Below are 13,810 nucleotides of genomic sequence, written 5' to 3' on the forward strand. Positions count from 1 at the left end.
ACTGAATATTTGTCTAACGTTCAATCGATTGGACTCCCCAGAGCTCAGATTTTCGACAAAATGGAAGGTAAAAAATTAATTGGGAATAAAATTGTGACAATATCAAGGGATGAACGGGATCAAGTTCATTTGTATGTTCTGCACAATAATAATGAGGTTGAGCCATATGTTGAAATGCACAAGGATGTACTCCGAAGGTTAAATCCGAACAGAAATGAAAATTGGATAGTTATAGAGCACAATCAAAGTTTCATACAATGGTTGAAGGATCATATTTATTTGAAGCGCTCTTCAGATCCTTCTTCGGTAACAGAAAGGTTGAGATGTTTGGCATATGGTCCAAGTTTGCATGTGTTTTCTCATAGCGCGTATTCAATTAATGGATACACATTTTATACCAAAGAACAAGATGATAAGAGTACTATGCAAAATAGTGGTGTCACCGTGCTAGCTGAAGCAATGCATATATCAAGTATGAAGGACTTAAACCCCAAATATGCAAATTTGTCATATTTTGGAGTTATTGAGCACATTTGGGTGTTTGATTACGAGAAGTTTCAGATTCCCATCTTTGGTTGCAAGTGGGTGAATAGTAGTGGCATACGAATGGATAAGTCTGGATTTTTGCAAGTTGATCTTACTAGGGTGGGGTACAAAGATGAACCTTTTATTCTAGCATCTCAAGCTAAACAAGTGTTCTATGTGAATGACCCGAAGAGTACAAAATGGTCTATAGTGCTTTTCTCTAACAAAGTGACTGATGATAGCGGTGTCGATCAATGTGATATTGATGTTGAGAATGAGTCATGCATTAGACGGAATGAGTTGAATAGAAATGATGAAGTTGAGGATCTTATACCGGATGAGTCATATATAAGAAACGATCATAATGAGGGAATTTGGATCAATTCATCCGTACGCATTGCTAAGAAACAAGTGATTAATATTCCAACAAAGAAAAGAAAGAGATGTTAGTGACTTAGGTAAATTATCCATGGTTTCTTTATTTATTTATTTTCATTTGTTTTGATTATAAGTTATATGTGATAATGCATGATTTCATTATATTTTTGTTTTCAATTGCTTTGATTATAAGTTATATCTGATAATGCATGATTTCTTTATTTTTTTGTTTTCAATTGCTTTGATTATAAGTTATATTTGATATTTGATGGTTTCCTTGGTTTATTACAGGTTAGACATGGCTGATGACCAACATGAGGAAGTTAGTAAAGTATCCGCGGAAGAAGAAATTCGAAGAGGCATCACAGTAATGCGAAGGGTGGTCCAAGGAAGATCTCGAGGCATCATACTAGATGTCTCTTGGAACAACCAGGGACAACTTATAGAACCTAATGGGCATACCTTAACTAGTTTCATCGGTGCACTAGTAAGGAATGAAATTCCCATTACATGTGATGATTGGAGAAATAAAGAGTTGAAAGACTCCAAAGAAAAAATTTGGAGTGAGATAAAGGTACAATCATTTGGCCCTTAATTATACGGTATCAATTATGTTTTTTCAATTACCGATACTAACTATCAATCTGTATGTTTTTCTTAGCGATGTTTTAACATCGAAGAAGAAAGAAGAGGGTTTTGTATGAAATTGGCCGGAAAGCTTCTTAGAGGGTTTCGGACATTTTTATCATCCAAGTTCCTTAAGGATGCGGATGGTAATTTTGTGGATGCGGAGCTTCCTAGAAAATATGAAAGTTTGATATCGGCTGAAGAATGGGAAGCTTTCAAATCCAAAAGACAAGACCCGACTTTTCAAAGAATAAGTGCTACAAATCGGGAAAGAGCATCAAGTCCCGCATATCCGTACCGAAAAGGACGTGTCGGATATGGACGCTTAGAACAATCCATGGTAAGTATTTATAAATTGCGAAAACAAATTTGTTCATCATATATTAGTTTTATCTGATCAAATTGTATGACTTAATGTGTAGCTGCAGAAGGAGGAAAGTTCAGAAACATCTCTTCCTGCACATGTTTTGTGGAAGGAAGCCCGTGTGGGCAAATCTGGAGTTCCTCAAGAAGAAGTTTTAAACGTATACCAGAAATGTGTAAGTATAACATTTTTTCATTAATTGAATAACATTTTTATACACAAATATTTGACAAGTATACGGTATTCATCTGATTTTTCAGGAGGAGCTATCTCAGTCTCTATCTCCCGATGATACTAAGAGCATACTTAGTCGGGCATTAGATGTCCCTGAGTATTCTGGTCGGGTGAGGGGTAAGGGATTTGGAGTCACTCCGACCTCCCTCAGTGTTAAAAAAGGAAAGGCTCCTAGTAATCGGGAGCTTCATGCAAGATTGGAAGCCATGCAAGCTGAGCTTGATGCATTGAGGAGAGAAAGAGAGGCTAGCGCCTCAACGGTATACAGAGATGCTTCGGACAAAAACAGTATCAACTGTACCTTTCAGCCGAACATTCCAGAGGTAATTACATATAATTGTCTTAAAATGAACTATTTGCTTAAATTATGTATTTGACATATATACACATTAACGGTTTCTTGTTATTATTGGTTTTAGGGCATTTCCCATTGTCAGCTGTATTTGGCGTCACCATACTATCGGATGGTTGGCAAGGGAAAAGTGCATAACGTTAGCGGAGTATTACTCCACACTAGAGAGCTCCCTGCTGGATGTTTGAAGGTATCAGTTGATATTGCAGTTGAGCCGAATGCAGCATTACCATATCCTAGCGATGATTCGGATGCAACAACGGTGCACGAAGCAGTAGGTTCGTTTGTTGCATGGCCGACAAACCTCATATGCGTAGGATATGAGGTATGCTTAAAACTTATGTTAACTTTAATGTGTATATTCAAAGTTTAAAATTTATGCTTAAAATTTTACTTACATATTTTCCTTGGTTATGTTAAATAGACTCCCACAAAATCCAAATCAAAAGAAAATGAGGTTAGCAATGCCTCCGCACAACAAAAAAAAGAGGTTAGCAACGCCTCCGCACGGGTAAAAAGTTCTGGTGCTAAGAAGACCGTAGCTAGGAAAAAACCTACCACCAAGTATAGGTCGTGCCTCAGGACATTTCTAGAGATGACCGATATACCGGCCGGAGGTGTTCGGACTATACATATGGAGGAAGGGATTTTCGGCTTTGATCACGACCAAATGATTGGTAATGAAGACTTCATGCAAGTTTTTGGTCATGAAGAAATCGGCGTCAACGTTGTCAATACATATATTAGGTAAATCCGGTCTACTTTGTTTTATTAATTAAACAACTTATGTTAATGATGTTTACTTTATGTTAATCCGGTTTACTTTATGTTTCAAAAGAGGTGTTAATGATGTTTTTATATTAGGTTTTTGTATGACAAATTGATGCGCCCCAATGACAAATTGGTACCAAAACAAAATATTTATTTTATATATTATTAATGTTTAGGCGAGTCCTGTCATGTTCGTCTGTCCGTTTTCTTAATGTGCAGATAAAAATATGAACAATTTTTTTTGTGTTTATTTTTATTTATTTAATTCTTTTACAAAATAAAAAAAAAATGATTAAAAGAATTATGCAAATCGTCGTATAACAGTTAGTAAAAGAGAAATTGAAGTTTAAAATAAAAATTAAAAAATATATAATTTGAACAAAAATAGACTAAACCAAAATCATATTTTACTTATGATTTGTCTTAATATATTAACCAACGTTCACACGGACATTCTGTGTCCGTCTTCCGCTTTTTTAATGAACACATATAAAAATATATACGATATTTTTTATTTAATATTAATTTAAAATAGAAGTTATGTAGAAAATTAATTGTAAAAACTATAGTAGTAATCAATGTAAGTTATCTAAAAATAAAATTGATAAAAAAATAGATTATATCAAAATCAAATTATATATATATATATATATATATATATATATATATATATATATATATATATATATATATATATATATATGTGTGTGTGTGTGTGTGTGTGAAGATCTGCCTTTTGTAAACTGTATTTTAAAAGTCTTCTCCAAATATAGAGGCGGTGTGTAGGGCCGTTGATCGCGCTTAAAACAACATGCATGCATGGATATATGATACGACTGATTTTAGCTATAAATTGAGGAAATATTGTGCGTAATGCTAAGCCACTTTCTCTTCATTATAAGCTTTGTGCTTAGCATATCTCTATTTTTCAACCTAGTTAGTTATAATCACTTTCTCTTAATATGCCACTTACTCAGCATTTTGGGTTAGATACAATAGGTATGAACTATCAACCACAAGCCAACCAAGTATATTAAGGCAAACAAGGCCTTGTATATCAACTTTTTTTGGTTCAAAATATCCAAAACATAAAAAATGACAAGTTTATTAGGATTTAAAAATATAAAAAAAAAAAAAGAGAAGTTAATTAGAAGATAAAAAGTACCCATTATCAAAAGTGAATATCTCATATTCCAAACCTTAAATCACTCATCCCAAAAGTGGAAAATAATAGCCACACAACTTGAATATAGGGGCAATGTATAAGAATTTATCATTTTTTACATATATTTGGTAGAAAAAATCTTCTATTTGGAGCCTTAATTTCTCATCAACCATTAAAAAAGTCAAACTCTAAGCAATAATTGCGCATCCACCTTGAACCATTTTATCTTCCATTCGAACTAACCTCACAATAAACAATACTATATTAGAAATTCAGAAACAAAAACATAAATTTTTCTCTCTCTTAGAACTAACCTCACAATACACAATACTATATTAGAAATTTAGAAACATTAACATCAACTTTTTCCAGAGAGAGAGAAGAAGGAGAAGAAAGACTACAAAAAGTAGTTCTCTCTTCTTGGATCTCTCTATACATCTAACGTTGGAAATTAACAACAAAAAATAAATAAATAAAACTATATCATATCTTTTATCATTATTGATTCTCCCTCTTGAAATCTGATCAATTGTGGACATAGGATGGATCATGTCCGGGCATTCTCATCTCCTCAATTAACTCCAAAACAAAATGGACAGACAGAACTTGGTATGGAAGGTAATGTCTTGTGTTACACATTCAGTTTTTTTATAGCTTTGTATAGAAAATGAATTGTCTAACAATTGTTACTAAGAAAATTAATCAAAATGATCAAAGAAATTAATCAAACATACAAGTTGTTAGGCATATATGTGATTGATGAATCATCTTTAATTATTTTGTTTCTTTTTGCAATTAGGCCTTGCCACAAATGTTAGATTATTGTTGAAACTAATTCAAGATCATAACGGGGCTACCCCGAAGGAAAACGATGAGAGGAAGTTTCATAGGGTGAATGGTATGATGTTTCTCTTAGATGAGGTTAGGACAAGGGTTCAAAAAGTTCAAACTTCTACCAAGAAAAGAGCTGAACTTAGGAGGTGTAACACTGACCTTAGGCCAAACATTCCGAAGGACAAAAAAGCTCCTGATGCGTCTGCAGATGATAAAGACAGACTAAAGAAAGAGCTAAACGCAAGCTTGGTGGCGCGGCAGAGTCTTCAAGCGATGTGTTCGAGTTTGGGAAAAGAAAAGCAAATCATGGCTTCTGAACTTGCTAGAAAAGCTCAGGAATTGACAGAACTTGAGGAGCTTATCGGGGACCTAAAAGCTCAGAATGACATGTTGATGGGGAAGTTGCATGCTTGTAGCGCAGAGCAGAAGGAAAAAAAGAATAATAGTGGAGTTGAAATGGAAGGGAATATAGTCCTTCAAGAGCGTACCAAGGCTCTTTCTGAACAACTCCTAAAATCCATTGACGGTTATAGGTCTTTGAAGAGGAAAGTGAAAGAAATGCAAGAGGAAAAAGGGGAAATGTTTGCTACAATCGAGCAGATGGGGCTAGATGTTCAATCAGGCATTAACAGGATTCATGACTTCAAGGAAAAAATGGTAAAAACTACTCTAGAGACAAGTGATGTCAAAGAGGAAGTATCGGTTTTAGAGCATATGCTTGAATCTCTTAGCATGAAAATATCACAAGTTACAGAGAAAAAAACTTAATATGTTTAGCTAAAAGCTCAATTTGTGAGTGGAAGAGGTAAATGTGAGAAGCGTGGTTTACAGGGGAAGATAATGGACACTATGAAACCATCATTCTTGTACAGCATGTCATTATTCATATGTAGCCCACTTTGTCTATTTTCACTGTCTAGATAGCATATTCTTAGACTATGAGCAGAAAGGGAGCCATTAGCCAAAAAAACTGACCATAGAATAGTGGTCAGAAGATAATAGGGATGTCGACTTATCTGAAATTAGATTTCTGATGGTGTAAGACTTGTTTTATAAAACAGACTCTTGTCCTCTGTGTGTGCATGTTCTATGTTGAAATCTTGTTCCACTCAATCTGATTATATAAAGTAGTGTTTACAAATAACACATTTTCATATTCAAACAAAAAAAAACATGAGAACATAACATGAAATGTGAATTTCAATATAGAAAAAGAAAAAAACCGCATGAAAAGGACAAGTGAAAAGATAGGACTAGGATCAATAGAAAATGGGCACTATGACGAGAACAGGTTTAAGAAATATAATAATAAAATATAATAGCCATGCTTTAAGAACTATAAGCAAAGAAATATAGAATTGCAGATAAACTAGTAAAAAATTATGATAATTTTACTTTTATGAATCTAATAACAAACCAGAAGTTAATTAAACATATAGTCTTAAAAAAGGTATATTATGGGTCTTTGCATATGCATTTATAGATAAAGAAAAGGAAAACAGTGATTTGGAATCATGAGCATGTGAATGGCAAATAAACTTTATTAAGCAACACTTTGCAGCTTGCAGCCAGCAATGGAGTTCAGAATCCATGTATTACTTGCAACCATTGAACCGGTAGATCTTGCCAAAACTTCTGCATCATGTCGTCTTTGGCTGAAAATTGCATCCTTTTCCAAAGGATCACAATTAGCAGGAAGCTCAAGATTGTAGATTATGAGGGTTTGGTGTGGACGCATATGATGTGGCATTGCATTTTGGTCACCTGATACTGGTTTTCTATGCAGATTGATCCCTCCAGCAGCAATCACAAGATCTTGAAGATAGCCCTTGTATGATGGGATGAAATCTCCAATGAAATAAAACTTGTAACCATCAAAAAGCTTTGGTTGCTGCATGAGAAATTATATCAAAAAAAACCCCAAGTTTAGAAGGCAAAGAAATAAGTATTTATTGAAATAGACTGCAAGTTACTATTACAATTTCTTTCACCTTATACTAGAACCACTTTTTTGAAGAATAAAAATAACTATTCATAGCATGGCAACTACAAAATATCTCTAACCTTGTTCAATACTCTTAGTCGGCCAAGACAGGGACCATCCTTAATTCCATGAATATCAACCTTTACTTCATAAGGGTCTTCATCAACAGGTCCAGCTTCTTTTATGCAAGATTTGATCCCTGCTTAGTGCAAACAAAAAAAAATATAAAAAAGTATTTCACAGTTATTATGACTTTACCTTAGGGTACAGTTAAGTAGGAAACAAATAACAACATAGAAAGAAATGGAAACAAAATTAACTTACACTCAATGCTGAGAATCCATTTTCCCTCTAGAATACCCAACAATACTTTGAGAGTCCTTCTGCATGCGCCATTTTCATCTGTTGATGCTATTACATGGGTAACATTAGAATCCCAAGTTTTTGAAATTGTAACCTTGGACACTCTTTCAAATTCAGAAACAACATCCTACAATTTCAAAAATAAATAAGTAATAAATAAATTACTTTTTAACAATGAAATTCTGAACAGATATGATATGCAATTATTTTACCCTCTCCTGTAACGATAGAGCTGAACAACACAGCACAATTTTCTTGTGAGATCCATGAGCAATTCGACTCTGGCTTGCAGTGTCATGTTTGAGGTTACAGCTTTTAGCTTTCGTAGCTGCAAGTGTCTTGCTCCTGTGATGAGATCCTGAACTTTCATATGGTAACTTGGAGGTAGCATGTAGAGGGCATAACATGACAAAATTTTCCTGAAGAAAAAAATAAGTACAATTTGGTTAGATAATATTAGACGTCTGTTATAAAAAAATGTAGGCATCAACCATTAAGTTTTAATTGCAGTTTGGTTTTATTATGTACCATATCCCAGCGACATTCAGGAGTCCATTTGGCACAGGTAACATGAAAGCTCCTGCGACAACTTTTCTCATAGCAACCAAGTGCAGCTCCTTTAAGTCCACAAAAACTGCATTTAATTTTCCGACTTCTACTTATTTCAGCTTCAAGATTTATTGCATTATCATCTCCAAAATATACATTTGGGGCCCTGATGCATATGTAAAACAAATACTTATAAGTCTAAATTGAAAATATAACAAAAACCAACTGGACTAAATCAACTGTTGACAACTATATAGTTATTTGAAGGATAGTCAGCAGTAATTATCCAAATCCACTTTAATTACATTACTTATACAAAAATCAATACCATTCGGTGCAATTTCTGTGACAATGTATGACTTTAGATCCTCCTTCATAATCAGCCATGACAGGCTTGCCATCAAAATAGTGCACAATCATGCCAGAAGCCTGTATTTGGAATCACAGTGTAAGTTCCAGTCCATTTGAAATGAAGACAAGATTAACAAGCAGAACATTTTACCTCTGATTCTTCTGACAAGAGACAGAAAGCACACTGATACGTTTTGGCATGGCTCACACATTTCCTAAAAACTGGTTGATCTGTCAAATGACATTGTTTCTCTTTCAAAGAATCATTCAGTGCCCTGACATCAGTAACTTTCTTGGAACTCTCATTTGGCTTAATTTCTTTATCATCTTCAGTCCTAGAGATAAGTTCAGGGGAAGGCTTTGACTTTTTAGTAGTACTCTTCCTTTCTGTACTGCAGGGCATAGATTTTTTGGACAAACTGTTTTTTCTTTTCTTGGTATTGTTAGTGTTTCTATTATTACCCATCAATGGGCTTAAACTGGATGAAGCAGGTCCAGCAAGCTCTTTGCATTGGTTTTGCACTGAAGTTAAATCTTCAGGTTGGTCATGCACAACATCTAGCCTTTCCTTTCCAGATCTTTTCACCTGACTTTTTCCAACAGTCTTCTTAGGACATAACATCTCGTTATCTTGTTTAGATGATGAAGCATTTGAATTCTTATTCATCCTCATTTCAGCATTGTTTTGAACTCCTAATATATTGGAGACTGTGCAACCATTTTGAGATGTTGAGTCTGCACTGGTAACGAAACACACCTTCTTGGCCCTTCCACTAGCCTTTTTCAGGTTAGAGGCTTTGTTGGCTTTTGATGTTATGTTTGAATCCATATTTATAACATCATTTTGGCAATTTAGTTCTCTAATATGGTCTTGCCTATATTTTTCTCTAGCCTTCCTGCTTCTCTTTGTAGACTTATTTTTTCCATTTAGATCATCGGAACTTCTATTTTGAGAGGACATACCTGGTGGTAATGTATTAGCCAATTGATTACCATTTGGATTCACAAATTGTGTATTGTAAGCATCAGCACTTGACTGATGCACTTGAGATGCTGCCACTAATTCCTCATCAATTTCATCAATCTCAACAGCATCCTCAACCTGCAGTTAATATAAAACTAAATTAAACTTCAATGACAAAGTTATGTGCAACAAAGTAAATCATGTATGAAAAACCTGCAGATACAATTCTCACTACCTGCTTTTTGGTGGGACTTGAAAATAATTCAGGGGAGCATGGCTTTTGTGTCCATTCAAACATCTCGCTATCAAATAAATTAACAGATGGTATGTTTTGCACCTCATCCTGAAGAAAAATCACAACAAAAACTATTAATGTTTTAACTTAATCCAAAGCTAAAGCAATGTAACCAACATGAGCTTACTATCAGGCCAAATTTCAACTGCAAAAAATATACAATTCTCAAATAAACCAAATTTGAAGTAGAATGACTTCAACAAGATTTGCTTTTCTCAAAATGATAATATCATCCAAAAACAACTTAAATTAACATATTACAATGAAAGAGATAAATGCCATATGGCTTTTCACATAAGTTCTGATAGCTAAATATTTTGTTATGGGCCATGTACTTACAGATGGAGCATGATTTGTAGGGCTTTCATCATCAGCATCTTTGAGATCACTGAATGAAGGAGGAACTGGTGTTGAACCCTCAATAATTTGATCCTCATCAGTGCGCCCACTTAACATTTCACCTTCTTGCTCCTCTCTTAACCAAAAGAATGGTTCTTTCACATGATCACCTTTTTTACTTTGAATTTCCATTTCTTTTCCCTTGGTTGAAGCCTTTTGTGTTCCCTCTTTGTTAATTCTACTTAGAGACCCTCTTGACTTCAAATCCCTAAGTGGGGTTTCTGAAAGAATATCTTGTGGCACTTGAACCCTTTTCTTAGCAGGAAAAGAAGGTTTTGCACAGCTGGCAGCCGGACTTTTATTGGCAGCCTTAAGCTTCTTCTTAGACTTCTTTCTCAAAGGGGTATTTTCCTCCTCACCATGATTTTCTTGAATTCCAACAGATCCCTCATCACCAGACTCAGCAATACCTTCATGTTGTTTATCATCATCTATAACATGATATAGTCAGTATACTAAGTTTCTAAATTGAAAGAGAGACTTAAAAACTTAGTATGCCAATACAACTAAATAAAAACAGTGCACAACTAATTAACAAATGACACATTAAGCATATTTTAATTGCAATCACTATATAATTGGTTAAAACTCACATGAGTTCCACTAAATTATAAAGGACCAACATTCACACATGAATTTTAACAAAATTAGAATGCATGTTGAGAATAGCGTGTTAGAGATTGTGTTGTTAGTATAACAATCCATATCAATAAACAAACAAATAAATAATTACATTCCAAAATAACATAAACAGTGAAATTCTTAATAAATAAAACTTGATAAAATTTGAAAGATTGCAATGAAATGAGAGTCAGAATAACCTGGCAATCTGGTATCAGACGGATTTTGAGTGAAAAAATTCGTCCCAGAGGCAGCTTCCATGTTTTTGTAGATCGCAACCAAATTGTCAATGTGAGGAGCAGCGCGAACCTCTGAAATCAATTAATTTATTAGGGTCTGTGCAAATGCATATCTAGATTAGGGTTAATAAATAAATGAAATGCATTGTCGTGGTGATTGATGAGATCGACGTACCTCGACGAGTGAAGGGTATTTTACAAACAGGACAAGAAGATGCAGATTTCATGGAGCTAAATATACAAGAGCTGAAAAAATGAAAAACCATAATCATAAAGAGATGAATGATGAAATGAATGAATGAGAGAGTGAATCGAATGAATCGCTTACTTGCAGAAAAGATGATTGCAGGTGAGTGAAGCAGCAGAATTTAGCAAACTCCAACTGCATGAATGATGAATCAAGCAAGATTATGAAGAAATCGAATAAAGAAGAGAGTGAAAAATGATTCAATTGAATTCATACCAGATTGGACATTTGAGTTCTCTGCCCATTCTTTCGAGATCGCCCATTTTCGATATCAGTAACTGCAAATTCACGGTCGAACTCAACTAGGGTTTCTATCACGGTGGTCGGTGATAGAAGAGGGGTTTTATTTAGTTTTGAAATTGGATTTGAATTTGAAAACCGCGCTCTATTATCTCACGCGCCAACTCAATTCGTCTTTGGCGGTTCAAATTTTGGGAAGATTACGTAGTACGCTTCATAATGAGATTTAAAATTATTTATTTATGGACTAATATTAAAATACAAATTCAGTCAAAGAAAATTAATATTAATAATATAAATTGTAAATAATGAGCATGTCAGCCTATTTAAAACTAAAAGATAAATAATCTCTTATGTTTTAATATATTATCAAACTAAAAAATAAATTAATTATTTTTATCATTATAATAATCATAAATGTTATTTTAATAAAATTGATTTTTATTAACTAAAAAGATATATCATTAGACACTAGAGAGTCGATATTGTGTAAAACAACGTTTTTAATATATAGTTTTAAAATTTTAAACCTCTCACACAAAAGAAATTAAAGAGTGTCTATTTTTTTAAAAATTATTCACGACTTTACAAAAGGAAAATGTAATTTATTCATGGACTATCGAAGCCCAGGACAAGAAATTTAGGACATCGTCCGGTAAGTGTGTGAAAAAATTTTAATGCATTCTATAAGTTACTTTGGTATTACGTGAAAATATTTAAATGTCTCAAAATTCTAGAGATGCATCTTTGGACGCACCTTAAAATATTAAATTGACATCTATGTAACACGAAAAATAATGGTTCGATCATCATTTTCAACCAACAATACATGCTTTACACTACGTCTAAACTATCATTCATGCAATTTCTACTCATTCTTAACCTTAATCATCAATCTCTACTCATTTACACAAAAACTCAAACATTTTAAAACATCAAAAAAAATTATAATTTTTCACTTTGCTTCAGTGTTGGATGATGTTTCTGATTTTAATTGACAATCTTTTGAGCTTGGTTGTTTGATTTTGGACTTGGTGATGAGAAACGTTTTGAGAGAGTTTAAAGAGGTTTTGAGAAATATGAGAAAAGAGGAAGAATAGGGGTTCTGACGCAATATAAGCTCCAAAATATTTCGGAGATACATCTCTGAGATATGTTCAAAGATGCATCTCCGGGATATTTTAACGTTAATTTAGAATTAGGTGCGTTCGGAGATGCATCCCCAGAATCTTAGGGCATTTAAGTATTTTTTATATGGTGTAAAAGTAACATATATGGTGTATTGTAAAAAAATTACCATATACCCCACATTTATCCCCTATCCCAATTTTGCAAATATTTCAAGTTTACCCTTGTTAATTTCAATTTAATCTTTTACTTTTTATTATTCATCCAAGTCATTCGAAGTAAACTGTTGAGTACCCCTACTACATGAACCAAATAACTTTAGTAGAAGACTTCTAGTATGTTTATTTATCAAACCGAAAAACTTAAAGAAATGATATCCTGTTTATATAGTTGTCATACTGGATAATATGTTGGTTAGTTATCTGGTTCCCAAAATACAGTCGGATAACTTCACCATGTCTCTTTCGGTTTAATTGGTTTTACTAGTTGAATTTCTTATATTTAAGAGCTCCGGTGATGTATTGTGTTCTAACCTGATTTCTTACCTCTAAGAACTTCGGAACACGTTATTTTTATTTTTTAAAGTTTTATTAGTTTTTTACATTTATATTTAATAGTTATGGATATTCTGTTGATGATATGCGATAAAAACTATACATGTGTAGATACCACTGAGATATTCTCAACTATAGAAAATTTTGATACACGAGAAGAGGCAACAATATGGATTAGGGACATCAGAATCAGGAATAGAGTGGCATCTATAATAACTCGTTCGGACACCAAAACTGACAAGAGAGGAAGAAGTGACAAAGTTATATTTGGTTGTGATAAATATGGAAAATGCAACGAAGAATATAGTGAAACACAAAGTGCTACTAATAAATGTGGTTGTCCATTTAAAATTAGGTCAACACCGTCAAAAGATGACTCTACTTTGAAGATTGACGTAAAATGTGAACTTCACACCCATGGTTTACTGGATAAATTTGAATGTCATTAGTGTGTAGGTCAACTTAATGCTGATGAACGACAATATATTGTTGATTTGACAAAACATCATGTTCCACCAAGACACGTATTATTGTCATTGCAAGAATGAGATCCGAAGAATGTGACTCGGATCACGTAAATATATAACCATAAGCGTAAGATTTAGAAAGACATCAGGGGTCATAAA

The 13,810-nt window shown here is 33.6% G+C and overlaps 2 protein-coding genes across 2 annotated transcripts; one reads left to right on the plus strand and one right to left on the minus strand.

Annotated features, from left to right (window-relative positions):
* The first annotated feature begins 4,684 nt into the window (after window positions 1–4,684).
* LOC127079915 (uncharacterized) lies at window positions 4,685–6,391 on the plus strand. Its single transcript, XM_051020269.1, has 2 exons — window positions 4,685–5,034; window positions 5,216–6,391. Exons 1-2 carry the CDS (start codon window positions 4,959–4,961, stop codon window positions 6,016–6,018), a joined length of 879 nt encoding a protein of 292 aa, XP_050876226.1. The 5' UTR covers window positions 4,685–4,958; the 3' UTR covers window positions 6,019–6,391.
* A 224-nt stretch (window positions 6,392–6,615) lies between these two features.
* Window positions 6,616–11,640, minus strand: LOC127079908 (protein BREAST CANCER SUSCEPTIBILITY 1 homolog). Its single transcript, XM_051020261.1, has 13 exons — window positions 11,479–11,640; window positions 11,344–11,397; window positions 11,191–11,261; window positions 10,977–11,087; window positions 10,096–10,586; window positions 9,697–9,804; window positions 8,649–9,599; window positions 8,475–8,575; window positions 8,126–8,312; window positions 7,810–8,016; window positions 7,559–7,724; window positions 7,315–7,433; window positions 6,616–7,141 (listed from the first exon to the last, which is right to left on the minus strand). The coding sequence occupies exons 1-13, from the start codon at window positions 11,523–11,525 to the stop codon at window positions 6,794–6,796; spliced, it is 2,961 nt and encodes a 986-aa protein (XP_050876218.1). The 5' UTR covers window positions 11,526–11,640; the 3' UTR covers window positions 6,616–6,793.
* Window positions 11,641–13,810: the final 2,170 nt, after the last annotated feature.

This window comes from Lathyrus oleraceus, chromosome 1, assembly GCF_024323335.1.
Source record: "Lathyrus oleraceus cultivar Zhongwan6 chromosome 1, CAAS_Psat_ZW6_1.0, whole genome shotgun sequence".
Classification (NCBI taxonomy): Eukaryota; Viridiplantae; Streptophyta; class Magnoliopsida; order Fabales; family Fabaceae; genus Lathyrus; species Lathyrus oleraceus.

What these genes read in the sequence shown, in the direction of transcription:
- LOC127079915 (XM_051020269.1), top strand. Translation starts at nt 4,959, where the DNA reads ATGGATCATGTCCGGGCATTCTCATCTCCTCAATTAACTCCAAAACAA. An exon ending in GACAGAACTTGGTATGGAAG is followed by an intron (nt 5,035 to 5,215) that starts GTAATGTCTTGT and finishes TTTTGCAATTAG; the next exon opens with GCCTTGCCACAAATGTTAGA.
- LOC127079908 (XM_051020261.1), bottom strand. Translation starts at nt 11,525, where the DNA reads ATGGGCGATCTCGAAAGAATGGGCAGAGAACTCAAATGTCCAATCTG. An exon ending in CTCTATCGTTACAGGAGAGG is followed by an intron (nt 7,725 to 7,809) that starts GTAAAATAATTG and finishes TTGAAATTGTAG; the next exon opens with GATGTTGTTTCTGAATTTGA. An exon ending in GACTAAGAGTATTGAACAAG is followed by an intron (nt 7,142 to 7,314) that starts GTTAGAGATATT and finishes TTTCTCATGCAG; the next exon opens with CAACCAAAGCTTTTTGATGG.